Here is a 26,052-nt window from a genome sequence, read left to right as displayed (position 1 = left end):
ATTTTTGTCTGGTTAAAAAGACCCAGCAGTGTGGCAAAAAGAGAGAGGGATTCTGATCTTGTTGATCATTAACAAGTCTCACCTCTGAGAGCTTCATATTTCATCTCAGTAAAATGAGAACAATAATCCCTACCCTGCCTATCTCATCTGGTTATTATAAAGAACAGGTGAGGTAACACATGTGAAAAGGTTTTGTAAAACATCAAGCACCTCGTGACCACGAAGTGGCCTTTGACCTAACAACCTCCTCATCCCCACAGATGTACCCTTTTCAAGTGGGCTAATAGGCCTCAGATGCTCAGCACCGACCAAAAAACCGATCACTTGGGGATCCCTTCACGCGGACACCTTGAGAAGGTCCGCCCCCTCACCCAGACCCCGCCTACCGCCGGGCTCCAAGGGTGGAGTTCCCAGGCCACTTCCCCAGGCGCCCGGAAGTTCCTGTCGCTTAGCAACCAAAGGAACCAGAGATGTGATGACGGTGAAACTGGGGGTGGGCTGCAAACCTCGGCAAGTTTCCGTTGCAACCCGGGGTTTGAGGGACCCGCAGTCCCCCACTGGCCCTATCATGTTGCTTCTGGGGACTCTCCTGTGCTCAGCAAGAGCTGCCAGTAAGCAAGTTGGCACTCCTTTCCAATGTATCTGTCAACCCATCCAACTTTCTTAATGTGGAAGCCTACCAATTTTTGAATACCTGTGTGTCAGGCACGTCACATAATCCAACCCTGATAATTACACAACCTATCTTACTGATAAGGAAGCCAGTCTCCGAGGGGTTGAGGCCCTCAACCTGAGGGATCTGTCCCAGGGGCACACAATTGGAACCCTGCCCTACTGAAGGGCAGGTATCCCCCCTCCCCCCATCGGTTCCCCACTGGGGAGGCTGGAGAAGGAGCAGCAGCAACTCAAACCTTTATCCAAATGTTTTATTTTGCATAATGACTTTTGAACTAGCGTTTATATATAAGCCCAAGTCCCTGAGGGGCCAGAGATCCCACCATGCAATCAGACCCAAGGCCTGAAGAAGGGCAGTGAATGCATTAGAAATGGATGGCGCGCATCATCCCACAATCTGGGGCTCAGCTTAGTTGGCAGATCTTCAGAGTGAGAAAGGACACGTGTATTTGGTCTCTAATATCTGGGCTGAGTGAACCAGGAGGAAGCTCGGGAGGCACCGAAAGGCTGAAGTATGAATCTTCTCTGGCCTGGGCAAGGATGGAGTCTGTGCCACTGGATGGCTCCAAGTACTGCTCAGAGTGTCAGCCCCCGCTCCTTAAACAGCTGCTTTAGAGCGTCTTCCAGCTGTTGGTTTGTCCCCTGAAGCCCCTTCACCACCTGTGCTGCCCACTCGAAGTATTCCTGGACTCGTTGTTCGGACCATCCTGCATAAGAATGGACAGAAAACTGCTCATGTTGACGTCCAGGAAGGCACTGGATTTTGCCCACTTCCTGGAGGGCTTGGTGCAAGGCAGTGAGATGAGTTCCTGATGGAAGGATTTGTTCTGAATACTTCCCCTTTGCCCAGCTACTGCATTTCTAGTGTATGAAAGAAGATCAGAGTCTACTAAGATTAGTCTAGGGAATTAACAAGAACACCTGGGCTTTTTTTCAGTGGAACTGACCAAGCTGTGCCTTCAGAAGGTGGATACCCCTCCCCTTTCCCTCAGAGCAGGTAGAGGAGCATACCCTCTGGGATGCAGCGATTCAGGTCCCTCAGATTGTACAGCTTGTCTGCCAGCTTCACCAGTTTAGCCCCGGGGCTGCTGTGGGGTGCCTGCTCCACCTGCAGCCGCTTTCTCTCCAGCTTGGGCAGAGTCTTGTCATCTGTTACCTCCTCCACCAGACGCCGCACTTGTGCCCCAAAGTGCAGCTCCACCTCATCCAGGGTGGTGTCTGTGTCCTCCACCGTGTCATGGAGCAGGGCTGCCTGGGGACAGGCTCCCACTCAGTCCTGTGACGCCTGCCAAGGGGAACCCAGAGCTGAATGGGGCCCCTGACCCGCACCCCAGCCTCCTAGCAGAGGAGGAAAGTTACCTGTAACACCACAATGTCAGAGATTCCTGCCTCGTGGGTCAGGATACGAGCCACACCTGACGGGGCAAAGCAGGAAGTCAGACAGGAGGGAGTCCCAGGGCGGCGTGTTGTGGGTTTTGTAGAGCCAGATGTGGCCCCTCACTAGCTGGGTGACCTTGGGCAAGTCCTTTACTCTTTTTTGGATGTTCACTGTACAAAGGGAACAGTCATGCCTACCGCCCCAGGTTGTGGTGAGTCACGAACAGTGCCTGGCACAAAGCCTGGTACGGACTAGGTGCTCGATGAGGTGCACGCCCTCCGCGTTCCCTTCCCGGTCCCCACCCCCTAGATGCTACAGTCGTTGCTCCCCCGGCGGCGCGCCCACCGATAGGGTGATTGATGTAGGGGGTCCCTTCGGGGTCCTTCCGCCGCTGCCATTGGTGCTTGCGAGCCGCGAAGTCAGCAGCCTCCAACAGCTGGGCCGCCTCGGAGCCCATCGCGTGAGTGGGGCGGGCGACTTCGGTCCCAGAAGCCCGGGGAGCGTGGACCGAGCGTCCACAGCGCCCCCTAGCGCCGCGGAGGCCCGGGGATTGTGGAGTCTGGCCCAGAAGAGTTTCTCTGGGGCTGACGTGAGGGCACTGGATGTGGGAAGCTGCCCTCAATATCGCAGCCCCTGGTTAAGTGGGCTTTGCTGAGGGTGCAAGAAGAATATGGCCTGGCTCTGGGAACCCACATCCTGGGGGAAGGAGGAAAACAGACAAGACATAAGCCAGCAGCCTCTCAGTGTGTCCAGGGCAGGAAGGCACAGGGGACTGGCAACTTGGAGGAAGGGCAATTCACCTAGCCTCTGGACCAGAGACAGCCTCTCCCAGGAGGGCCCTCTCCCGCCGTGACAAAACAATTTTCAAGCTGTCAATGCTCTGAAAATTCTCAAACTGCTCTAAAAATAGTTCTTGAGCTTCCCTGGTGGCCGCAGTGGTTAAGAATCTTCCTGCCAATGCAGGGGACATGGGTTCGAGCCCTGGTCCAGGAAGATCCCACATGCCGCGGAGCAACTAAGCCCATGTGCCACAACCACTGAGCCTGCACTCTAGAGTCTGCGAGCCACAACTACTGAGCCTGCGTGCTACAAGTACTGAGCCTGCACGCCTAGAGCCCGTGCTCCGGAACAAGAGAAGCCACCGCAATGAGAAGCCCATGCACCGCAACAAAGAGTAGCCCCCGCTAGCCGCAAATAAAGAAAGCCCGCGCGCAGCAACGAAGATCCAACGCAGCCAAAAATAAAATAAAATAAATAAATTTATAAAAATAGTTCTCCCTGCAAGAATGGCCTGGTTGCTATGGGCATGGGAGCCTCACCTTTGGGCCCAGAAGACCCTAGTGCTTAACCTTCTGGAAATTGGAGCCTGCACTGGGAGCCCTCCCTAACTGTTGCAGACTTAGGCTCCCAGGCAGCAGTGTTGTTTCTGCAGGAACTGTCTTCTTTGCTGTCAGGCGCTGGGAACAAAATCTGCATTTCTTTCTTGTGCCGTGAGGGTTCCTGCTTCAGTCCCCAGGCACTGCTGTGGGCCCCTTATGAGTGGTGTCACTGCTGTTCTGGGAGCATGACGTTGTTAGGCCTCAGTAGACACTGGAACAACACAACACTGCTGGCTGGTGGCCTCTGGCCTTCTCGAGAAATTCCCTGTCTCAGCAGACAGCATCTATGAAGTATGAGGTTTGGTAAGAGAGACCTGGAGACCCTGTAAGAGCTTTTCTTGTGAAATGGGGTTGGCTGGTTGCTAAGTATACTCCAGTCAGATTGGTAGCTCTTATACTTTGGTTGGTAGCTGGGGTCAATGAGGGCTCAGGGGAAAAGTTAATGAGAGCACTCACCCTTGCTTTTCAGCTGGTCTTGGTGGTTGCCATGATGCAGAAGTTAGAGAGGGAAGCTCCAAACGCTGGAACTGAGGTCTCTGGGGCCTGAAGTGGAACAATCAGAATTCCCATGGCTTCCATGGGAGCCTGAAAGTTGAGAGTGTATAGAGAGAAACATATTTGGTTCTTAATGCTTGTCTGTTCTTCAGGCTAGTGGCTCAACTTCTCTCTCATTCCTCATTCGGTCTTCTAGCCTTCTGAGCCTTCTCCCCTTCAGCTCAGAGAACCTTAGGCAGCTTGGAGCTACAATCCTCCCATTTTCCAATAGAAGATAGAAACTCAGTCACTTTCATTTCTCTCTAGAGGTCTGTGACAGAGAAGCTTCAGGTTTGTATTAATGGTGCTTTGGGGCTTTGATTTTATTTCCTTACTGCCTGCAGCCATGGCTTAGAAATAGAGATGTTGGGATTTCTAGGACCAGGGCTGAGGTGGAGGTGACCTCTCATGGGCTTCCAGAGGAGGCCAGGCCCTTTGCTGACAGGCCTGTCTGTGGGGCTACTGCTGTTCTTCAGCTGGATGACGCTTGCCCAGCCGACCTCTCTCTCAGGTACAACACTCTCCTCTGCGCAGCACCCCCCTCCAGTACCCTACACTTTTAGCAGGGTATAGGCTACTCTGGGGAGCTTGTGGGGAGGAAGGAAGCCTGCCCTTCTGATAATGGTTGATCCCTTTTATTCTCCAAAAGGGGTGGAGTGGGGTGTGGGTAGATCATTCCTGCCTGTCTCCAGCCCTCTTGCCCCTCCCTTCAGCTTTGGCGCACCATCCCCACTTGTGCCAGACCGCCTGGGATGCTGATGGCCGTCGCTACCCCGGTTTCTTCTGTCCTCGGCTCTCTGATACCCCGGAGGAAGCCTACTGCTGCCACCTGCAGGCTGCAGGGGGCTCCTGCTGCACTCGGTCTGAATTTGAGGCCTTGTACCAGATCAATCTCTCTGCCCTGCCGCCTCCTCCCGTCTTCAGGTGAGAACTCCAGCCCCAGAGCCACTGGCACATTGACAGGGTGTTCCAGTACCTGAGGCTCTGTTCCTAATTTCTGGGGTGGGAGGCTTGTAGCTTACAGACCAGTGGAGGGACAGATCTCAAACATAAAATCACGTAAATACATGATTACAAACAAATCTGTGAAGGAAAAGTTCAGGGGGCTGTGAAAGCAGGTGACAGGGAGTCATTGTAGGTGTTGTGTGGTGGGTGGGGTGGGACGGGTGTCAATACTGAGAGGATCTTGTATTCTGGATTACACGTTATTACAGTCGGGGTTTTCAATCCTGAATCTGTCCACGGATGGCTTCAGGGTACCTGTGAGCTCCCTGAATTTGTATTTTCAAATTCTACACTTTTCTGGGTAGGGAGTTCTGGGCTTTCTCCAGACTCTCAGGGGCTCTAACCCACAGGCTGCAGCAGCAAGAGCGCGGCTTGGGCCAGCATCCTGATATTCTACCCTCTCCCATAGGGGCCCGGGCCCGCTTCTAGCACTGGGCCTTTACAGCCTGCTGCTCGTGGCCCTGATGACTGCAGACCTCGTGCATTTCTGCCGCGGTCGGGGCCGGGGCCGAGATCTGGGCCGGGACCTGGGCCGGGACCGGGCCTGAGCAGCCACGAGCGCCCCTCTCGGTCCTCCGCCGCGCGCCCCCTGTCGGTCTCGGCGGGAACAGACTAAGCGCGCCTGGGGCTTCTCTGCGCCTGAGGACCCGGGCCGAGCGCCCTGCCCCTCTTCCCGGCGTGCTCTCGCCTTGGCCACGCCCCTTCTCTGCCACCGCCTCTGACGCAAGACTGGGGCGGGGCAGCCGACGGCGGATTCCCGAGCCTAGACGCACCACTCTCCAGAGACTACGCTTGCGCGCGCCCGGGACGTCCGCTGCGCGATGACCGTGAGTGGTCCAGGGACCCCCGAGCCCCGGCCCGCCCACCCCGGAGTGCGTACACATCCCCCTGCGCCCTCACCGCTTCGTACCTGCACTGACCATTCTCGGGCCTCCTCCTCCCTCAATCTTGGCCCTCCATGGGACTCACCCGCCACCCCAGGCTCCTCTGCCCCTAGCTCCCCGGCTCACCCTGAGCCCACCTCGGACGTTTCCACCCCTTCCCTCCTCAGGCCAGCTCAGTGGAACAGTTGCGGAAGGATGGCAACGAGCTGTTCAAATGCGGGGACTACGAAGGCGCCTTGACGGCCTACACCCAAGCCCTGGGTCTGGGCGCAACGCCCCAGGACCAGGCCATTCTGCACCGGAACCGGGCCGCCTGCCACCTCAAGCTGGTGAGCGAGCCGGCTGCTCTTCCCTTGGCCTGCCCGGACCCCTGTTTGCCCACCTCGCTGCTGCTTGGGCTCCGACTGGACGTTCGCCTTTTCAGGCCACCCACACTTGTTACACGTCTTTTGGGTCTCTAGGTGGTGGGGGAACCTCGTGACTAAGGAAAACAACTTTGTTGCCCAGTTGTGCCCGAAAAAGGAGATGACCAGCCTCTCAGGCCTGTTCTTTCTCTTACAGGAAGATTACGACAAAGCAGAAACCGAGGCATCCAAAGGTAGGGGAATGTGGCCCTTGTGTGGAGCTGTGGGACTTCTGGGGTGGGCAAGGATTCTGGGACCACTGCATCGTCACTTTCTCCTCCTCCTTTTCACCCCTGAAACACATTTGCCTTTTTTCTTTCCCACTTCCCGGGGCATTTCCTTTTCCGCAGCTACCCTCACCTTTTCTGAGGCTGAAGTACTGAGCCCCACATCCGTCCCCCCACCTTCCTCTGCCCCTCGAGATCTTTCCCTGCTGCTCTTGCCTGGAGATGGTGGCCTCATGGGTGCTGACAGAGCTCCTGTTTGTGCTCAGCCATTGAAAAGGACGGTGGGGATGTCAAAGCACTTTACCGGCGGAGCCAAGCCCTAGAGAAGCTAGGCCGCCTCGACCAGGCCGTCCTTGACCTGCAGAGATGTGTGAGCCTGGAGCCCAAGAACAAAGTTTTCCAGGAGGCTCTGCGGAACATCGCGGGCCAGATTCAGGAGAAGGTGTGTGAGTAATTGAGAGAGCGAGGCATTGACCAGTGGTAGAGGGGCACTGGTAAATGGATCTGGATCAAAGGTGTAAACACAGTTCTCTGGAAGGGGGATGCTGATGGCAAATGACCTTATAGAATGATGCTCAGTCTTGCCAGTGGTTACGTAAAAGGAAATTAAAAGAACAGTAAGGTGCTGTTCTTTTTGGTGGTCTTTTGGCAAACATTTAAAGTTTGTACACATTGCTAGAAGGAGGGAGACACACTTAAGGGGTGAGGTTGTGGGAGGACGTGGGCTCATTTATGACTGCTGGAGGGGATGTATGTAAATTGGCACAGCTCCTTTGGAGAGTCCTTTAGCATATCTCTTAAAATTTTAAATGAGCATGTCCTATGATTCAGTATGTTTACTTATTGCTGTCTGCCCTAGAGAAGCCTTGCCCGTGTATACAAGCAGGTGTGTGTATGTTTGTTTCAGCCTTGTTTGTAGTAATGAAAAATTGGAACTTGCCTAAATGCCCAGCAGTAGGGGAATGGCTAAATAAACTAAGCGACATCCTTACTACAGACTCCTACGTTGTAGTTACTAAGAATAGGCAGATCAACACATGTGGACGTGGAAAGCTGACACTTGTAAGTGAAAAAAAAGCAAAATATATAATAACGTATAGTATGATACCGTTTATGTTAAAATGATCCCCCCCCCATATGCACTCAAAATAATACCATGTTTTTTCCATGGGTACAGTTGGGTATGTAAACACAAAGAAAAATATTTTAAAAGACGTGCATCAAAATGATGACAGTATGACTGCTAGGGAAAGGAATAGGATTGAGAGAGCTTTCAAAAAAGATTTTGCTTCTTCTGGTTGTTTTTTTAAATAGACATTGTGTGATACACATATTTAAAAATTAATTTAGGAGAAAATCATCTAAAGATTGTCATGAACTATTATCAAGCTTGAATTAGCCAGATAATTTGGTGTTAAAATGCTGACCCAGTGGAAGCAAGTAATATAATGGCAAACACCTTATCAAAAGGTTGAGACCTGGGAAAGGTCTCAGTGTTAGCACTCTCAGTGTCAGCTCTGTCTGATCAGCTGGGGCTGCTTAGAACCCTGTGTTGAGAAGGATTAGGAAGCAGGTCGCCTGGGCCTAGGAGAAGAACGTGTTGTGACATGAACCACGTCTGCCATGGCTGCAGGAGGGGAAGCGGGGAGCGGCGCACACATGCTAGGCATGTGCTGCTATCCACGCCCAGGACCCTAGGGAGGGAGAGGGCCTAGGATGAGCTTGGTCATTCACATTATTTTTAAAAAAACATCAAAAAGAGAATTCTTGACTTAAAAGGCGTGTCAGCAGCTACCTCATGACTTGCTGGCTCCCTTGCAGGAGGTATAAATGCTGGTTCAGTGCCACGGGCCGCGCACCAGGCTGCCCAACGTACATGGTCCCCTGGGAGTGGGTTGCCTCGTGGCTAACAGGACGCCACCCCTTCTGAATGGCCCTGCCTTCAGCATCAGCGCTGCCCAAGTGAGAAATAGCTCAGAGAAGAAAACAGCTGCGGGGAGTTTGGGAGAAGCTGCCAGGCAAGTCTCTTCCTGCCCAAGGTAGCTTGGTGCGAGGCCTAAGCCCAGGCATTCTTCTGTGCCTCCCAGAGTCATGAGCCAGGCCCTGGGAGGAGCCGGAGAGAACAAAGAGGGAATGTGTTGTCTCCGGTCAAGAGAGGCAGTTCCTCCCGTGCTTTGCTGATTTGTCGTAGGTGAGATACATGTCTTCGACGGATGCCAAAGTGGAGCAGATGTTTCAGATATTATTGGACCCACAAGAAAAAGGCACTGAGAAAAAGCAAAAGGTATGGAACTGTGTGAGTGGGAGCTGAACTCCCCCAGTGCTGCCCATCCCTCCCTGTGTGCTGATGTTGGCCCTGGGAGCCCCTGCTGGCCTGGCCTGCTGCACGTCGCTCCTTAGATCGGGCAGCTGGGCTCACAGAGCCTGGGTGGGAGCTCAGAGGGCCTGGGGCCTAAGTGTGAGCCAGGGAGAGGGAACCAGTGTTCCCGAAGCACCTTGTTGGTGCTTAGGTCCTGTGCTCGGAGTTGGGTGTACAGAGGTGTCTGAGGCACTGTTTCTGCCCTTCAGGCTTTGCCAGGAACTCAGGACTCCATTTATTCTAACTGTCAATGCCAAGAGCAAGCTCTTTTCTCTACTTACAGAAGAGGAAGCTGAAATTCACAGAGGTTAAGTTTATGGCTAAGGTCACTCAGCTGCTAAGTGGAAGCAGTGAGGTCCAGAGCTCAGGGCGTCTACTCGCCCTGCCCTGTGCCATGTACAGTGTTCACATTATGTGCACTTCCTTTGACGCAGGCGTCTCAGAACCTGGTGGTGCTGGCCCGGGAGGATGCTGGAGCTGAGAAGATCTTCCGGAGCAACGGGGTTCAGCTTTTGCAGCGCCTGCTGGACACGGGAGAGCCAGACCTGATGCTGGCGGCCCTGCGCACACTAGTTGGCATTTGCTCTGAACACCAATCACGGGTGGGTGGGGCGAAGGGTCTAGTTACTGCCTCAGTCAGTCTGTCTGTCCATCCACTCTTCCACCTCTCATAAGGCAAAATATAAGGAGATACGTAACGAGAGACAAAATTAAAATGACACAAAAAGACCAACATGATTTGGGACAAAGTGCGGCCAGGAAAGAGCAAAAGCAGCCCACTGACACCCTGAGCACTTTTTTTTTTTTTCATCTATTTTATTTTTGGCTGCGTTGGGTCTTTGTTGCTGTGCGCGGGCTTTCTCTAGGTGCGGTGAGCGAGGGCTACTCTTCGTTGCGGTGCGCGGGCTTCTCATTGCAGTGGCTTCTCTTGTTGCGTAGCACGGGCTCTAGGCGCGTGGGCTTCGGTAGTTGTGGCTCGTGGGCTTCGGTAGTTGTGGCTCGTGGGCTCCAGAGCACAGGCTCAGTAGTTGTGGCGCATGGGCTTAACTGCTCCACGGCATGTGGGATCTTCCCGGACCAGGGAACTCTCCTGCAGCTGATCACAGAGACACCTGGTCATTGATCCCTTCATTGTCCGTGTGGTAAAAGCAAGCTGCATGCGAAGAACAGGGCACCTGTCCTTCCCTCACCATCAAGCTGGCATTTCCCTTGGACAGGGGTCCTCACAGTGCTTGATGTGGTCAGTGATGTGACCCGCAGCATCTTTACCATCGAGACCAGATATGTAGGGCAGGACCCTGAGATGGTTCTCAGTGTAGACTGTGGGTGTCCTGCACAGACAGTTCAGCAGGAACATCCCTGCCAGGCCAGTGTCACAGAGTCCATGCTCTGGCTCTTGCCCGAACTGACTGGACCTAGGGAACAGGGACTTGACCCTTGGTTGCTTTTAGAGGAGCCCACAGTTCCTAGATCAGGGGTGGAAATGTGAAACATTCTATGAACACTTCAGGCCAAGATCGGGCTCTATTTCTGGGTCTCCCAGGAGTAGGAACGGTAAAGCCACGTGAATTCCGCCTGCCTCCTCTAGCCTTCCTGCCCATCCCTGTTGTGAATGGGGATGGACCCAAGTAGACCTTCGGGGTTTTTCCAGCTCAGAAATGGGGGCAGAGGCCTTGTGGTTCGTTCCATGTATGTCCACATCCCCAGGATGTAGACAGAACCTCAGGGTTGGTATCAGGGAGGAATGAGGTGTCCCTGGGCCGGGTATTCAGGTAGCTTTGTCCAGGCTTATGTTTCTCCTTCCTGGGGAGACACGAACCAAAGCAGCTGCCTTCAGAGCCACAGTATTCCTTGTCTTCTCTGATTGGAGCCGAGGAGAGAGAGAGTGGGGGAGTCCCCTGGAATGTTTCTTTAGGAAGCCCTTCCAACAAGATAATCCTGGCATTGCCCTGGCCTCACCCTCAGCAGGCCCACTTTGCTTTCACGGGGAGCTGCGCTTTCACCCACATGTTTTCCCCCCTCTGGCCACCCTCTCTGACCCCCAGTTAGGGATCTCCATGGCTGCCCTTCACCAACTGGAAGCTCTGCCCACTTCTCTCCCACCCAGACAGTGGCAACCCTGAGCGTGCTGGGAACTCGGAGGGTGGTCTCCATCCTGGGCGTGGAAAACCAGGCCGTGTCCCTGGCTGCCTGCCACCTGTTGCAGGTTATGTTTGATGCCCTCAAGGAAGGCGTCAAGAAGGGCTTCCGTGGCAAAGAAGGCGCCATCATCGTGGGTGAGTGGAAGCAAGTCTGTGTCCTGTGGGTGTGGCTCTCGTGGAGAAGAAGGGGCTGAGCCAGCCAGGCCAGCTGCAGCCGCAGGTTGTTCAGGAATACGGCTTGTTGACAGTATTTTACTCGAGGTTCTAAGTAGCCAGGGCGCCTCTGGGGTAGGCTGGAAACCAGCGCTCAGGCTGCAGGTCCCCTCTCCCTACCAGGGAAGTTGGGGCTAGGCCACTGTAGAGCCCACTAATGTCTTCTTGTTGCTAGATCCCGCCCGGGAGCTGAAGGTCCTCATCAGTAACCTCTTGGAGCTACTGACTGAGGTGGGGGTCTCGGGCCAAGGCCGAGACAGTGCCCTGACCCTCCTGATTAAAGTGGTGCCCCGGAAGTCTCCTAAGGACCCCAACAACAGCCTCACCCTCTGGGTTATCGACCAAGGTAGGTGACAGAGTCTTAAAAAGAGAGAGAAAGGGAATTCCCTGGTGGTCCAGCGGTTAGGACTCTGCGCTTTCACTGCCGAGGGCCTGCATTCGATCCCTGCTCAGGGAACTAAGATCCTGCAAGCCGTTGTGGTGTGGCATATAAGTAAATAAATAAATAGGTAGATAAATAAATAGATAAATAAATACAGAGAGACAGAGAAAGATCAAGTGTGTGTTGCATCTTGCTTGGGTAGCTGGGCCTGCTCGTCTCCAGTAGGGATTGCACCCAGCGTGTGTCTGTACTGAAGTGCATGCGGCCTGCGCTGTACCCTTAGGGAACATTGGACCCTTCAGCCACGTTCGTGTGCACGTGCACGCACATCGAGCAGGCCCACGAGCAGGTTAATAGGGAGGCCGGGTCAGCTTTCTGTATCTGAAGTTTTTTCAATGAGTGTGTGTTACTTCTATATGCAGGGAAAAAATTCTTCAAGTTTAATATATAAGTTCATACTTCTCTTTTCCCTTAAAAGATAAATTAGGAAAGGTTGGCAAAGTCCCAGCCTGAGTACATCTGTTAGGTACTCATCTTTTCTTGTTATCCCAATTATCCTATGAGGCGTGGATGTTGTTTTCCCTTCAGTTTTACAGATGAGGAACCTCCAAACCCGACAGCATTCACCCCCATGGGCAGGGCCTGCATGCAGACCTTACTTCTGAGGTCCTTCCCTGACCCCACGCCTGCCCCCAGCCCACCAGCTTCTGTGAGCCTGTCTGCACTCTGACCTCGTGCAAGAGTGGTCCTGCCTTTGCATGCATCTCCCAGGAAACCTCTTCCCTTTTCTTATAGGGGTTGGAACTCATGTTCTGCTGTCTAAACAGGGTGTCTTTTCAGGTCTGAAAAAGATTCTGGAGGTGGGGGGCTCCTTGCAGGACCCTCCCGGGGAGCTCACGGTGACAGCAAACAGCCGCATGAGCGCCTCCATTCTCCTCAGCAAGCTCTTCGATGACCTGAAGTGTGATGCCGAGAGGGAGAATTTCCACCGACTCTGTGAAAACTACATCAAGTAAGGGAAGCCTCCTATTGCCAGGGTTCCCGCGAGAGTTCTGACTGGGGAGGGACAGCAGTGAAAGGTTTCCCACAAGGAGAGCAGCCTTGGGGAGGACTAGCGGGGGCCAGACAGGGTGGTCCCAAGGGCCACATCTTGTTCCAGAGTGACCTCCCCAGGGACATTCTTTCTCAAATCACTTCTCTAGTGCAACAAATGTCTTCAAGCACATAGTGTTCACTGAGCCCTTACTGTGTGTCCGTTCTGACAGAGCAGTGCAGTATGACAGTCCTTACCCTTAAGGAGCTCACAGCTAGGAGAAAACAAGTCAGGAAATAAGCAGCACAAGTTCAGATTTTAGTGAGTACAGGGAAGGAGGCAAACAAGGTGGTGTGAGTGAGAGTGACCTACATTAGGTGGTGTGTCATCAGGGGAGGCTCGAATGAAAGCCTCGATAAAGAACGCCAACGTACTGAGCCTGCGCGTCTGGAGCTTGGGCTCCGCAGCCAGAGAGGCCGCGATAGTGAGAGGCCCGCGCACCACGATGAAGAGTGGCCCCCACTTGCCGCAACTAGAGAAAGCCCTTGCACAGAAACGAAGACCCAACACAGCCAAAAATAAATAAATAAAAATAATTCCTTACTATTAAAAAAAAAAAAAAAAAAAAAAAAGAACGCCAACGACTGCCATCCAGAGGATGTCTTAGTCTTCCCATTGGCAACTTCTCTTTTCTTCTTCTTTTTTTTGACTGCGCCGCGCGGCTTATAAAATCTTAGTTCCCCGACCAGGGAACAAACCCGGGCCCCCGGCAGTGAAAGCCCAGAATCCTAACCACTGGACCTCCAGGGAATTCCGGCAGCTTTTCTTGCTGTTGCTGCTCAAGTAGTGCAGATGCCCGGCCAGTAGAGGGGAAGGGAGGGAAGGAGAGTCCCTTTATGCTGGCTTTGATGTGACAGCTGCCACCCTGTACTCCTCAGGAGCTGGTTTGAGGGCCAAGGGCTGGCTGGGAAGCTGCGGGCCCTCCAGACGGTGTCCTGCCTCCTGCAGGGCCCATGTGACGCCGGCAACCGGGCCCTAGAGCTGAATGGCGTCATGGAGAGTGTGATCGCTCTGTGTGCCTCAGAGCAGGAGGAGGAGCAGCTGGTGGCCGTGGAGGCCCTGATCCATGCGGCCGGCAAGGCCAAGCGGGCCTCGTTTATCACGGCCAACGGTGTCTCACTGCTGAAGGACCTGTACAGGCGTGGCGAGAAGGACAGCATCCGCATCCGGGCGCTGGTGGTGAGACGGGCGGGCCTGGGCTGGGCAAGCAGGCAGCCAGGCAGGGGCCCTGAGCTGGCTGGTGTCTCAGGGTGCAATCCCAGCACACGCTGGGTGACAGTATGGGACGTGCAGGGCCTTGTCGAGGCCGGAGGCAGGGGCCCTGGCTCCTGCTACCGCAGGTCTCACGGTCAGGTCAGGGAGGTGAGCCTCGTACACAGAGGACACCTGAGAATGCAGGGCGGCTGGGCTGGGGCAGTGGGAGCGGCTCCAGGAGATGATGGAGGACACGCTGGGCAGGCGGGTCAGAGGGCTGTGTGGACAGGCTGGGCCGGCAGGCGGCCCCAGGAGCGGGTGGTGTGGGGACTGCCTGGCCTCCCTGAGCCTGTTGCAGCCCTGCACCTTGAGGACGCTGGTCCTCCTCCTTGGAGCACTTAGTCCTGGGTTTCTCCATTCCGTGAGGATCCTGGCCTGGCCTAAGGTACCCGTCTTCTCCCCTCACGGATCTTAGCTCCATCTGTAAAGAGCTTCCTTGTATGACATGGAAAGGAACAGCAAATCCCAGTGCAGATCGGGAGGGGTTGGGGCCCAGGCCAGCACGGTGGTCAATATGTCAGTCTCTACCAGATGCCATGTCACGTTGCCACCCCAGTAGGTGATTTTGCTGCCTGGTGCTCCAGGTGGTAACCTGGTGGCGGTGTGCATGGCCTCCAGAGAGCCTGGCAGAGTGCCCGGGGGGGAGCCCACGCCAGCTGTGGAGGAGCCCTGCTCTGCCTCTGTCCCTCGGCCAACAGCTGGTTCTCGCTTCTTCCACCAGGGACTCTGTAAGCTCGGCTCGGCCGGAGGGACCGACTTTAGCATGAAGCAGTTTGCTGAAGGCTCCACGCTCAAACTGGCCAAGCAGTGTCGAAAGTGAGTCATTTAGCACTGTTGTGGCTCCCAACCTCTCAGCCAGACCTCAAAAGAGGAGGGTGGGGCCTCCTCACTGCCCTGTCCTCCCCCAGGCAGACCCTCCTGCGCTGCCACGTGAACTACTTCTGTCTGTGGCGGGGATGCCCCAGCCCCTGGCTTTTCCCCCTTGGTCCTGGTGTGCCCCTCCTGTTTCCCCACCTTTCTGATGGTCATCCGTGCCCTGCATGCCCCCAGGTGGCTGTGCAATGACCAGATCGATGCGGGCACTCGGCGCTGGGCGGTGGAGGGTCTGGCCTACCTTACCTTCGATGCCGACGTGAAGGAGGAGTTCGTGGAGGATGAGGCTGCGCTGAAGGCTCTGTTCCAGCTCAGCAAGGTAGCTGCATGGGCTCCTGCAGTCGTCCGGGGACACTGTCTAGGGTTAGAGCCTGTGGGGCTTTCTTGGCAGGTCTTGGCCAATGGCTTTTGTGACCCCAGGGAGGGGGGGCTGGTAGCCTGAGTGGCCGCTCTGTGTGGCCTGGGCATACTGGCCTGCACCAGCAGGGTCGGAAAGGACGATCTCTTAGAAGCAGTTGGGGTGGTCAAGTGTGTGAGCTCCCAAAGTCTGGGGCCACCCTGGGGCCTGGGCGGTTCCCAGATTCATCATGGTGCCTGCGTGGTCCAGTTGAGGGTAGAACTGGGAGCCTGGGCAGCGCTTATCCCGGTGCTGCTCTTTCCCCTGGGATGGCCACTGATGGCCCCTCTGCTCCCGGCAGTCCGAGGAGAGGTCGGTGCTCTTTGCGGTGGCCTCGGCGCTGGTGAACTGCACCAATAGCTACGACTACGAGGAGCCGGACCCCAAGATGGTGGAGCTGGCCAAGTATGCCAAGCAGCACGTGCCCGAGCAGCACCCCAAGGTGAGGGGGCTGCTAGGAGGGGTTTGGGGGCCTCCGTGTCATTGGGGCCAGTTGACCCGAGACATCCACAGCAGATGAGCCTTCTGTTTAAGCGGGTTTCTTTCCCTTTGTTTTCATGTTCACCAATTTGTGCTGTGAGGAGGGTTCCCCTTTCCCTGCCTAATCAGCTGAGGCCCCTGTGCTCAGCTGCCTCCTCCCCCAGGACAAACCGAGTTTTGTGCGTGCTCGGGTTAAGAAGCTGCTGGCGGCTGGTGTGGTGTCAGCCATGACGTGCATGATGAAGACCGAGAGCCCTGTGCTGACCAGTTCCTGCAGGGAGCTGCTCTCCAGGTGAGCCTGCCCCAGCTACACCGGACCTGCTGCAGCCCGTCAGCCTCCAGGCTGCTGATGGAACTACAGCGGGAGCAGGTCCCGGTGCCATGGGCCCCTCGGAGCAGGGGGCCACCCGCATGGCACCCTTCCTTCGCTGAGCCCAGGAGTGGAGGGTCTGCCTGCCAGAGCCCGGGCCTGCCCGTCCAGCACAGCCTTCTCCCCACAGGGTCTTCCTGGCTTTGGTGGAGGAGTCCGAGGACCGCGGCACCGTGGTTGCTCAGGGAGGGGGCAAGGTAAGCGGCTTACAGACTCCTTCGCGATGGCGTATAAAACATCACTGAGTGGCTTCTACACCAGAGATCAGTGTTGGGTGTGGGACGGAGAAGTATTATTAGCGACCAGCAGGAATGTCTTCCTGCTGAGTGAGAGATGCTGGGGGGCAGTGGGGGGCGCTCTTCAGAGCCCTGGACTTTGTGCCTATTATGGTCCTGAGCTCTTCTCCTTTCCCTTGTGTCATTGACCTCCATGGCTCTGGTGCCGGGCACAATCCACGTCTGTCCCTTAATAGTTGTTTCGGGAAGTGTTGGGGTAGCTCACTAGGAGGCCTCAGAGAGATGAGAGGGGTGGGAGTGGGAGTATCATTGTCAAACCTGGGGAGAGAATCGGGGGGAAAGGTGAGGGCAGCACAGTCAGGGCCTCAGAGCCTCGCGCTTTGGGCCTTATGTTCCCAGGCACATCTTGGACACTGATGGGCTTGTCCCTACAGGCTCTGCTCCCGCTGGCCCTGGAAGGCACTGACGTGGGGCAGATGAAGGCAGCCCAGGCTCTTGCCAAGCTCACCATCACCTCCAACCCAGAGATGACCTTTCCTGGCGAGCGGGTGCGTGTCTTTCTGCCCCAGCGCTGGCCTGTCCTCCAGCCCCTCACGGGGCCCTGATGGCCTTTGACCCGGGCTGCGGCTCCTCCTTGGGGAAGTGTCAGCTTTGCTGAGCCCTGGGGGTGGGAAGGGCAGCCTTCTTTTGGGGGCTGGACTCCCTCCCATCTGCAGGGCCGGTGGAGTTGGGGGAGCTGGGGCGCGTAGCCCTGACAGGTGGGTGCATATCGCAGATCTACGAGGTGGTCCGGCCCCTGGTCTCCCTCCTGCACCTCAACTGCTCCGGCCTGCAGAACTTTGAGGCGCTCATGGCTCTAACGAACCTGGCGGGGATCAGCGAGAGGCTCCGGTAAGGTCCCTTGGGATGTGGGGCCTGGGCAGGGCATCATGGTTTGGACCATCCCCGGGAAAGCGCTTTACAGCGTGGAAAGCACTCCCCAGTCACTCACTTATTTGCTCCTCACGGTGACTCCTCTGCATCTTACAGCGGAAGAGACAGGCCGAGAGGCGTGACTTGTGCAGTGTCCCGTGAGATAGCAAGGGACAGGGCAATGACAGCGCAGGCCCTGGAGTCAGGCTGCCTGGGTTCAAATCCTGGGTTCACTGTTTATTAGTGTATAATCTCACAAGTAACTTAACTCCTCTGTGCCTCAGTTTCCCCCTCTGTGAAATGGGATGGCTACAGTACCTAGCTCGTGGAGGAGCAGCGAGGAGGATTAAATGAGAAAATACGTATAAAAGCATTTACTACATAGGTGCCTGGCTCCTGGCAATGTGCCCAAGCAGTACAGATGAGCTATTACTGCTGATTGTGTCCTTGGGCCACTCAGTCTCAGTCTCCTCTTATGCAAAATAGTAATGATAATCACACCTGCACCTTCACCGTAGGGCTGTGGCGAGGATTAAGTAAGATAGTCCGAGTGCTGGGTCAGGGTGAGGGCTCGAATGTTAGGTGTTAGCATCGCCATCATCACCACCCGGGTCTCCTAACTCCTACTTTAGAGCATTTCCCAAGGTCCCATGCTATCTCCTAGGCCCGGTTAGAAGGCTGGAAACCACTGCCTGGTGGTTTCATCCCCGGTGCAGGGGTTCTTTGGATATTGCCCAGGGAAATCCTTGGCCCCGGGTTTGATTGTGTGGGGAAGTGGGGGTGGGGGTGATGGATGCCAACGCTCTGATGATACCGACCCTCCACCCTTGGCCCCACAGGCAGAAGATCCTGAAGGAGAGGGCTGTGCCCATGATTGAGGGCTACATGTTTGAGGAGCATGAGATGATCCGCCGGGCAGCCACCGAGTGCATGTGTAACTTGGCCATGAGCAAGGAGGTGAGGGTTGGTCTAGGAGGCGGTCATGGCAGGCAGGCACGCAGAAGTACCTGTCCCTGGCTGGACTTTGCCCCAGCTGACCTGGTGTACTCCCCGCTTCCGGCCACAGGTGCAGGATCTCTTTGAAGCCACGGGCAGTGACCGGCTGAAGCTGCTGGTGCTGTACAGTGGAGAGGACGACGAGCTGCTACGGCGGGCGGCTGCCGGGGGCCTGGCCGTGCTCACCTCCACACGGCCCTCGCTCTGCAGCCGCATCCCCCAGGTGGTCAGTGCCCCTTCTTGGTGGGGCAGGGGAGGTGGGCCAGGAACCCCCAGCCAGAGTGTGTGAGTGAGTGCCCTGCCAGGGTTCCCTGCTGCTCGGTGGTCACGCTGCTCTGTTTCCTGCAGACCACACACTGGCTGGAGATCCTGCAGGCCCTGCTTCTGAGCCCCAACCAGGAGCTACAGCACCGGGGCGCTGTGGTGGTGTTGAACATGGTGGAGGCCTCGAGCGAGATTGCCAGCACCTTGATGGAGAGCGAGATGCTGGAGATCCTGTCAGTGCTGGCTAAGGGCAAGGAGAGCCCCGTCACGAGGGCTGCCACCGCTTGTCTGGGGAAAGCAGTGGAATATGGGCTTATCAGACCCAGCCAGGATGGAAAGTGAGGACCTGCCTCTCACACACGCTACCTATCACAGCACAGAGAGCGAGGGCAGACGTGGCTTTGGCTGGTGGGTGCTGGGGTGTCTCCTGCCCAGCTGCCCTTTGATGTCCTCTGTTCTGAGTCAGGGGCCACGTTCACAGCCCTGCTCTGCCATTACTGCCTTCAGCCTCACGCAGCAGGGAACTTTTCCTGTACTACTTAGACAGCTGGGAATGGGGAAGGCGCGTCCTAACTCAGCCTGTGGACTCCCTGCACTGGGAAGGACCCAGCAAGCAGCCTCACCAGCTGTGAGCCTCACCTGAGCCTGCTGGCAGGACCACCCCTGATCCTCTAATAAAAGTGTGTGGAACTCAAAATATGTGCCCAGTCAGTGGGCAGGGAGGGCTGGCTGTGGGCCAGAGCGTGGAGCAGGAGCTGGGCATGGCTGAGCCTGTGTGGGCAGCTTTTCAGCAGCACAGCCACCTCTGCGGAAGGAATCCAATGAATTCACACCCCAGGGCCCGCTGAATTGCCTCGTAATCCTTGTAGAGGGCCAAAGGGTAAACGTAAGTGAATCAGTAAAGTATCCTGTTGCATGGAAACACATGCGTTAGGCTTTTCAATACTTCCGCCTTTATTGATTGATTTATGGCGGGTCTTCCTTGCTGTGTAGGCTTTCTCTAGTTGCAGTGAACGGGGGCTAACGGGGGCTACTCTTTGTTGCAGTGCGTGGGCTTCTCATTGCTTTGGCTTTTCTTGTGGCGGAGCACAGGCTCCAGGCACATGGGCTCAGTAGTTGTGGCTTGGGGGCTCTAGAGCGCAGCCTCAGTAGTTGTGGCGCACGGGCTTAGTTGCTCCGCCGCATGTGGGATTTTCCTGGACCGGGGCTTGAACTCGTGTCCCCTGCATTGGCAGGTGGAGTCTTAACCACTGCGCCACCGGGGAAGCCCACTTCTGCCTTTGTATTGAGAGTTTTCAGTGACTTCCAGTCAGGCAGAGCTCGGGATCTGGGGGTGGGAAAGCCCTGAGGGAAGCTTCAGTAGCTGAGCGGGGTTGGAGCTAAGCTTGGACCGCTGCGGGCATCCCCACCTGCCTGGGCGGGTGGTCCCTGAGAGCCTACTTCCGCTCTCTGCAGAGCGGACTAAGCCCAGCTTGACTCTCATTGGCTTAACGGAGGTAAGTGACAGATCCCGAGCCAATGGAAGGTAAAAGCTGCCCAGCACCCGCCTAATTCGGGTGCTGCTTCTAGGGCCTCAGACCCGCGCGTGTCCAGTAGCGAGCTGCCGCCATCCCAGACTGAGAGGACTGACAGGCGGCGCCCGTCACTGGGGTCGCTTGTCGCCAACCCCTCAGTTCTTTCTCACCGTCCCCCAAGTGCTTCTAATACTGACTCCGCGGCCCCGCGCGTGCCTGCGGAGGACGGGACCATCTGGCCCAACGAGCCCACGCCCACCGAAGGTTTCGCCCACTCCCCGCCGGAGGCCGCAGCGGCCTAGCGTAGGCCTTGGGACCTGTTTGATCGAGCTAGGACTGGACAGGCCGCGGCGGAGATCGCCCGAACCGAGGTGAGCTTGTCCCAAGGCTATCCTCCCCGCGCGGTGACGTCACCGCTCTCTCCGGTGATTGGCCCCGGGGAGGCGGCGGCAGCCAATGGGCGCCTCGCTCAGGGCGCGGCTATTCAAACCTTTCCTTCCTGCGGCTGCCAGCCAGGTCTTGGGCTGTCTGGAGCCTCGTTCCTGGGTGGCCGCCCTGCGCCCCGGCCTTTCCTCCTCCCTCAAGACTGCCCATTGGAAGGAGCTGCCTGAGGGGGTGGAGGGCACAGGGTCAAAATCAAGGTCAGAGGCCTCCTAGGGCTGGGATTTGACCCGGAAGGGGCAGGAGCCCAGGCCCGGGTCAAGGAGAGACCCAGGACCTGACTTCACAGGCTTGAAAATGCCAGGGAAATTCTGATCAAGCCGAACATGCTGTACGGAAAAAGTGGCCTTACCGTGCCACTCGACTGTGCATCTGTCTCCCCATTTATGCGTGAGCTCCTTGGAAGTAGACAGCGGTCCTCAGTGACTTAGAGTAAGGGATCAATAAATGCATGTGGAACGAATAAGTGACTAGATAAGGTCCAGTTGAAATTGTGTTTATATAGGTCCCTGAAAATCCAGTGGTCATTTTTATCAGTTCTAAGTACTGGACTTAATAAGCTGATACCATGTGCTTACCATGGTAGGTGCCAACACTTGAACCCTTTATTTGCATCTGTTCCAAACAATTCTACACGGTAGGTACAAACATCACCTCCCCTACTCCCCAGCTTTGTGAAACTGAAGAAATTGAATTGGATTGAGAGAGCTTAAGTAAATTGGCTGAGGACACAGGCACTGCTAGCTGCAGAGGCAAACATGTGAACCCTGGAACTGGTCCTAACCCGTACAGGGCATTGTTTCTCAAATGCTCTGCCTTCCACTGGTGGGAAGAGCACTGTATGTGGAAATTATGGGCCTTGAGTTCAGCCTTCTGCCCCTCTCGGTCCTAAGCTATGTGATTGTGTAAGGGTTACTTTCTCTGGGAGTCTCTGCTGTCAAATGGGGGCAATTCTAGTTCCCAAGATTACATGGGATAATGTGCCTGGCATTGGGAATTTGGAGGGGGAGGGACTCAGATCCTAGTCCAACGCCTAAGAGAGAAGCCATTTAAATACCTCGTGCCCACTTTGTGGGACAGCGAACTTGTTTGAGTCAAAAGGGAAGGCAGGGAAAGTGCCCCACTCTAGACAGCTCAGAATCTTCCTAAATCTGGCAGGACTTAGCCAAGGCTCCCGCTCAGCGAATGTTGGTGGAATGCACATCGTCTGCCTCTGTGGTTAGGAGGATGGCATTTCCCCCATTTTACAGGTGAGGCAGCTTCAGTGTACCGCAAGGCATCTGGAAGAATCTCTTCGAGTTCTAGCCTTAACCCTCCGTCCCGCCGGCCGCCCCAGCCAGGTCGCAGCCAGCAGAGGGCGCTGCCGGGCATGGCCGAGGAGCGTCGCGGGGCCTGGTTCGGCTTCGGTTTCTGCGGCTTCGGGCAGGCGCTGGGCTCGGGGCGCGGGCGCCAGGTACACAGCCCCGAGCCTCTGAGGGCGCCGGGTGCGGGCCTCGATGTCTGCCGCGTGAGCGCGAGCTGGAGCTACACCGCCTTCGTGACCCGTGAGCGCCCCCCTTCCGGCGCCATCCCGACCCCAGCCCTGGGTGCGTGTCCCTCTCCCTCCCTAGCCAGCTCTCCGCCCCCCGCAGGTGGAGGAGGCCAGGTGGAGCTGTCTGGCTTCGCCGTCGGAGCGGTGGGCGGCTGCAGGGACGCATGGGCGTCGGAGGAGCTCCTGGTGGTGCTGCGGGCGGGGCCGGGACCCGGGGCCGGGACGGAGCTGCAGGCCTGGGCGCCCGGTTCGGCGCTGCGCGGGGAGCCCCTCTGGGCCCTGACCGTGCCGGAGGCCGAGCGGGAAGAAGGACCGGGCGGCGATGAGACCCAGGCTGGGCCGCTGCCGCTGCTGCCCTGCGCTCGCGCCTACGTGAGCCCGCGGCCGCCCTTCTACCGGCCTCTGGCCCCGACACTGCGGGCGCGCCGGGTGGAGCTGGGCGCTGAGCACGCGTTGCTGCTGGACGCGGCGGGCCAGGTGTTCTCCTGGGGCGGGGGCAGGTGAGGTGGGCCGGCTGGGCTTTTGCGGCGATGACGGGGGGTGGGGGTGGGGTGGGGTGCGGGTAAATGTGGCTTGGAGTGGGAGGTGAGCATACAGGGGGCAGGAGAGAGTGATTGGGGAGGGAAGGGGAGGGAGACCCATTGGTGTGACTGTAGTTGACTAGGGTCTCCCTTGCTCAGGCACGGACAGCTGGGCCACGGGACTCTGGAGGCAGAGCCGGAGCCGAGGCTGCTGCAGGCGCTGCAGGGCCTAACCATGGCTGAGGTGGCCGCAGGTGGCTGGCACTCTCTGTGTGTGAGTGGTGAGTGACCTAGTGCTTTTCCAAAACCAGCTCAAGGTCTCGTAGGCTCCAAACCTTCCTCCTTCTCTCGCAGATTGATGGGTGCCCTAGCCGGGCCTCCTCCCAGGCTCCTCCCACATCAGCCAGCCCAGTCATTCATGACTCCCTAATGCCTCTCAGATTCAGCCCCTCTGCCGCCACCATCACCCACTCGCACCCGGACTGTTAAAATTGTTTCCTGTCTTCTGTTACTGGTCTCACTACCCCTCCCCTCCGTCTGCCTCCAGCCAGGGCTGTCTTTCTAAAATACTCCCCAAGGGAGAATGAAGGGGTCAGGGGCAACCGAGCTAAGGAGAAAAAAAAAAAGGCAGCAGTTGCCCGGGTGGCCGTGATGTGTGGCACACAGTGGACACTTGGATGCCCACCGGGAGGATGATGATGGTGAGTGTGAGCTCTGGTGGTGCCATGGCTGGTGACCCAGGACCAGAATGAGGAGTTTCACTTGAGATTGTGTTCACCACTCTGGCAGGAGATCCAGGTGCAGCTGATTTCTAGGCTGTTGGGTGTGGCTGGGAGCGAATGATCTTTGCAAGGATCTGCATTTGGGGCTCTGGCCGCCACTTATATCGTTACCGACCAGGTCCTGATGCTCAGCAAGCCAGACGCTGAGATGCCAAGGTTTACAGCCAAGAAACAATTTGTTCACAAGGCAGCCAAGAGAGGAAATGGGAGAATAATAAGTCTCAGATCTGCCTCCCTGAAGGGAGTTGGGGTATTTATGGGATAAGCAAGGTGGTCTTAGGTGTGGGGAAAGGTGATTGGAGGTAGGGAAGAGGGGAGGTAATCAGTGTTCTGAGCAGGCATATCTGGGTCACATGCTTCTGCATATTCAAAATGGAGGCGCTTTGGGAACTCCCTGGCGGTCCAGTGGTTAGGACTCGGCGCTTTCACTTCAGGGGCCCTGGTTCAGTCCCTGGTTGGGGAACTAAGATCCCACAAGCCGCGCAGTGTGGCAAAAAAAAAAAAAAAAAGTGGAGGCGCTTAGCATGATCTGAGGGTGGAGTTTTCCAACCCTCTGACATCAAGAGGCCATCCACTGGACATCTGCACAGGCCCAGTTTTAGGGTCAGTGGCCCCAACTAGTCCCCAGCTGGCTTTCATTGGGCAGGAGCTGACTCCAAGTTCCTGTGAAACAACTGAGTTGCATGAAGCTGGGAAGGTATGCGATTAAAGAGAAAAAAAGAAAAATAACGAAAGTGAACTTAATCAATGAAGGCACTTAATAAGCAAAGGGGTTTTAACAGGCTGTTCCCTCATCTGTTGTTCTGTAAGAGAAGTTCAGGAATTTCTATTAGTTATCAGCTTCTGTTAACTCAATGGGGCATGGTTTCACCAGGGGTCTTTAAAAACTACCTATGCCTGTACTGTCCCGTCCATATTCACATGTAATGGGCCTGGGTCAGCAGCCAGGCTTGAGAACGACTGGGCTGGAGGGAAGAGAAGAGAGGGCTGGAAGGTGAGCCCAATGGGAAGTCTCGCACTAAGGTCCAAAAGGCATTTGAGGCCTTGGTGTTGCATGGTTGGAGCACGGAGGCTTCAGACTGGACCTCCCAGGTTCAAATCATCACCCTGCCCCTTGTGATCTTGGGCAGAGGACCTAACCTCTCTGTGCCTCAAGTTTTCTCTTGAATAAAATGGGGATATTGTGCTTAGAACAGTGGCACAGAATAAGCACTTGATAAAAATTAGCCACTGCTGTTAGTGAATTTTTAGCATAGGGCTGTTGCTCCAATCAACCAACTCCAGTGCTGTGAGAGCTTCCAGAGGCCTTCGGGGGAGGGGGAGGGTGCAATGGGTAAAGGGGGTTGGCTGGATGGTGACGGATGAAAACTAACCTCTTGGTGATAAGCACACTGTAGTGCATACAGAAGTCAAAATATAATGCTGTACACATGAAACTTATATAATGTTATAAACCAATACCACCTCAGTTAAAACAAGTTTTTTTTTTTTTTTTTTTTTAAAGGTTCTTGTTGTCTAGGAAAGAGCTAATGGTGGTTGAGATTAAGATGAGCAGGGCAGAGATGGGGGAAGGTGGAAGGTTTTTTGTTTTTGTTTTTTTTTTAGCAGAATTATTTATTTATTTATTTATTTTTGGCTGTGTTGGGTCTTCGTTTCCATGCAAGGGCTTTCTCCAGTTGCGGCAAGTGGGGGCCAGTCTTCATCGCGGTGCGCGGGCCCCCTCACCATCGCGGCCTCTCCTGTTGCAGAGCACAGGCTCCAGATGCGTAGGCTCAGTAATTGTGGCTCACGGGCCCAGCCGCTCCGCAGCATGCGGGATCCTCCCAGACCAGGGCTCAAACCCGTGCTCCCTGCATTAGCAGGCAGACCCTCAACCACTGCGCCACCAGGGAAGCCCAAAACAAGTTTTTTAAAAGGCCTTCAGCAGGACCGGTGGCAGGTAGGGCTGACGAAAGGGGCCTGGGCTCAGTGGATGTGAAAAAAAGACCACTGGGGAACTTCCAGGGCCACATTTCCAAACTCATGCGGGGTGAGTTAGGGGTGCAATTTAACAACAAAAGGAAAAAGTGAAAGTGGAGAGGAAGAGCCAGCAAGAGACTTCCTTTAAGAATAGGGTGACCTGAAGGCAGTTAAGGGGGAAGGGGCCCTGTTGAGACAAGGAAGCTGCTGGGGCCTGAGGGAAGCACTTTGCCTGGAGTGCTGACTTGGGCAGGGCAGGCAGGAGTTGTCTCTAGGGAGCTAGTGGGGTGTAGTGGAGTCTAGATGGATGCACATGCTTAGGAGGTGGAGGGGGCGATCACAGTCTGTTAATGGGGCCCCTTTATCTCTCTTTCAGAGGCTGGGGATATTTATATCTGGGGCTGGAATGAATCAGGGCAGCTGGCCCTGCCCACCAAGAGCCTGGCAGAGGATGGAAAGACAACCTCAGAAGGTGAGAGTCAATTCTTTTTTTTTTTGATATATTTTATTGAAGTATAGTTGATTTATATTGTGTTAATTTCTGCTGTATGGCAAAATGATTCAGTTATACATATATATATATATATATTCTTTTCCATTATGGTTTATCACAGCATATTGAATACAGTTCCCTGTGCTACACAGTAGGATCTTGTTGTTTATCCAGTCTATATATAATAGTTGACATCTGCTAATCCCAAACTCCCAATCCATCCCTCCCCCACCCCTCTCCTCCTTGGCAACCACAAGTCTGTTGGTGAGGGTCAATTCTTGATTTCCACACGTTTCTGTCATTCCTGACTCCTGGCCATATTGTTGGCCTGAGAGCTACAGTGCTCAAAAGGGTA

At 55.6% G+C, this 26,052-nt stretch overlaps 3 protein-coding genes across 19 annotated transcripts in view; 2 read left to right on the top strand and 1 right to left on the bottom strand.

The window, feature by feature from the left end:
• Positions 1 to 908: 908 nt before the first annotated feature.
• Positions 909 to 2,572, bottom strand: HDDC3 (HD domain containing 3). The gene is made up of 4 exons (XM_082388446.1): positions 2,399 to 2,572; positions 2,035 to 2,090; positions 1,687 to 1,927; positions 909 to 1,382 (listed from the first exon to the last, which is right to left on the bottom strand). The coding sequence occupies exons 1-4, from the start codon at positions 2,508 to 2,510 to the stop codon at positions 1,252 to 1,254; spliced, it is 540 nt and encodes a 179-aa protein (XP_082244572.1). The 5' UTR covers positions 2,511 to 2,572; the 3' UTR covers positions 909 to 1,251.
• A 3,088-nt stretch (positions 2,573 to 5,660) lies between these two features.
• Positions 5,661 to 19,401, top strand: UNC45A (unc-45 myosin chaperone A). Of its 5 annotated transcripts, XM_082388308.1 has the most exons (21): positions 5,712 to 5,798; positions 6,023 to 6,184; positions 6,417 to 6,453; positions 6,753 to 6,928; positions 7,394 to 7,548; positions 8,678 to 8,770; positions 9,280 to 9,447; positions 10,953 to 11,121; positions 11,375 to 11,545; positions 12,422 to 12,593; positions 13,553 to 13,853; positions 14,650 to 14,744; positions 14,979 to 15,120; positions 15,500 to 15,640; positions 15,843 to 15,970; positions 16,179 to 16,245; positions 16,719 to 16,832; positions 17,060 to 17,175; positions 18,036 to 18,153; positions 18,263 to 18,418; positions 18,541 to 19,401. In XM_082388308.1, the coding sequence occupies exons 4-21, from the start codon at positions 6,853 to 6,855 to the stop codon at positions 18,796 to 18,798; spliced, it is 2,640 nt and encodes an 879-aa protein (XP_082244434.1). In that variant the 5' UTR covers positions 5,712 to 5,798; positions 6,023 to 6,184; positions 6,417 to 6,453; positions 6,753 to 6,852; the 3' UTR covers positions 18,799 to 19,401. The 5 variants fall into 5 exon arrangements, with proteins under 5 accessions (XP_082244433.1, XP_082244432.1, XP_082244431.1 ...); XM_082388307.1 differs by lacking the exon at positions 7,394 to 7,548 and having other exon boundaries at positions 5,661 to 5,798; XM_082388306.1 differs by lacking the exon at positions 7,394 to 7,548 and having other exon boundaries at positions 5,707 to 5,843; positions 18,263 to 18,415.
• Positions 19,402 to 19,504: 103 nt separating this feature from the next.
• Positions 19,505 to 26,052, top strand: part of RCCD1 (RCC1 domain containing 1) — a 39,600-nt gene continuing 33,052 nt past the window's right edge. For 12 of the 13 annotated variants that reach the window (XR_014243466.1, XM_082388418.1, XM_082388411.1 and 9 more), the window contains exons 1-4: positions 19,505 to 20,341; positions 21,662 to 22,442; positions 22,623 to 22,744; positions 25,581 to 25,676. Coding sequence is in view for 12 of the 13 variants with exons in the window: in XM_082388418.1 (XP_082244544.1) it covers positions 21,781 to 22,442; positions 22,623 to 22,744; positions 25,581 to 25,676 (880 nt within the window). In the remaining variant the exon portion in view is untranslated. The remainder of the gene's footprint in view (positions 20,342 to 21,661; positions 22,443 to 22,622; positions 22,745 to 25,580; positions 25,677 to 26,052) is intronic. The other variant, XM_082388413.1, reaches the window with a different exon arrangement.

Source organism: Balaenoptera borealis (genome assembly GCF_965194805.1).
Source record: "Balaenoptera borealis genome assembly, chromosome: 3".
NCBI lineage: Eukaryota > Metazoa > Chordata > Mammalia > Artiodactyla > Balaenopteridae > Balaenoptera > Balaenoptera borealis.
This window is presented reverse-complemented; position numbering and strand designations above follow the sequence as displayed.

Coding starts and splice junctions, on each gene's coding strand:
- HDDC3 (XM_082388446.1), bottom strand. CDS start 2,510: ATGGGCTCCGAGGCGGCCCAGCTGTTGGAGGCTGCTGACTTCGCGGCT. Junction 2,091..2,398: donor CTACATCAATCACCCTATCG/GTGGGCGCGCCG, acceptor TTGCCCCGTCAG/GTGTGGCTCGTATCCTGACC. Junction 1,928..2,034: donor CTGACATTGTGGTGTTACAG/GTAACTTTCCTC, acceptor GCCTGTCCCCAG/GCAGCCCTGCTCCATGACAC.
- UNC45A (XM_082388305.1), top strand. CDS start 5,793: ATGACCGTGAGTGGTCCAGGGACCCCCGAGCCCCGGCCCGCCCACCCC. Junction 6,185..6,416: donor CCGCCTGCCACCTCAAGCTG/GTGAGCGAGCCG, acceptor TTTCTCTTACAG/GAAGATTACGACAAAGCAGA. Junction 13,854..14,649: donor TCCGCATCCGGGCGCTGGTG/GTGAGACGGGCG, acceptor TTCTTCCACCAG/GGACTCTGTAAGCTCGGCTC.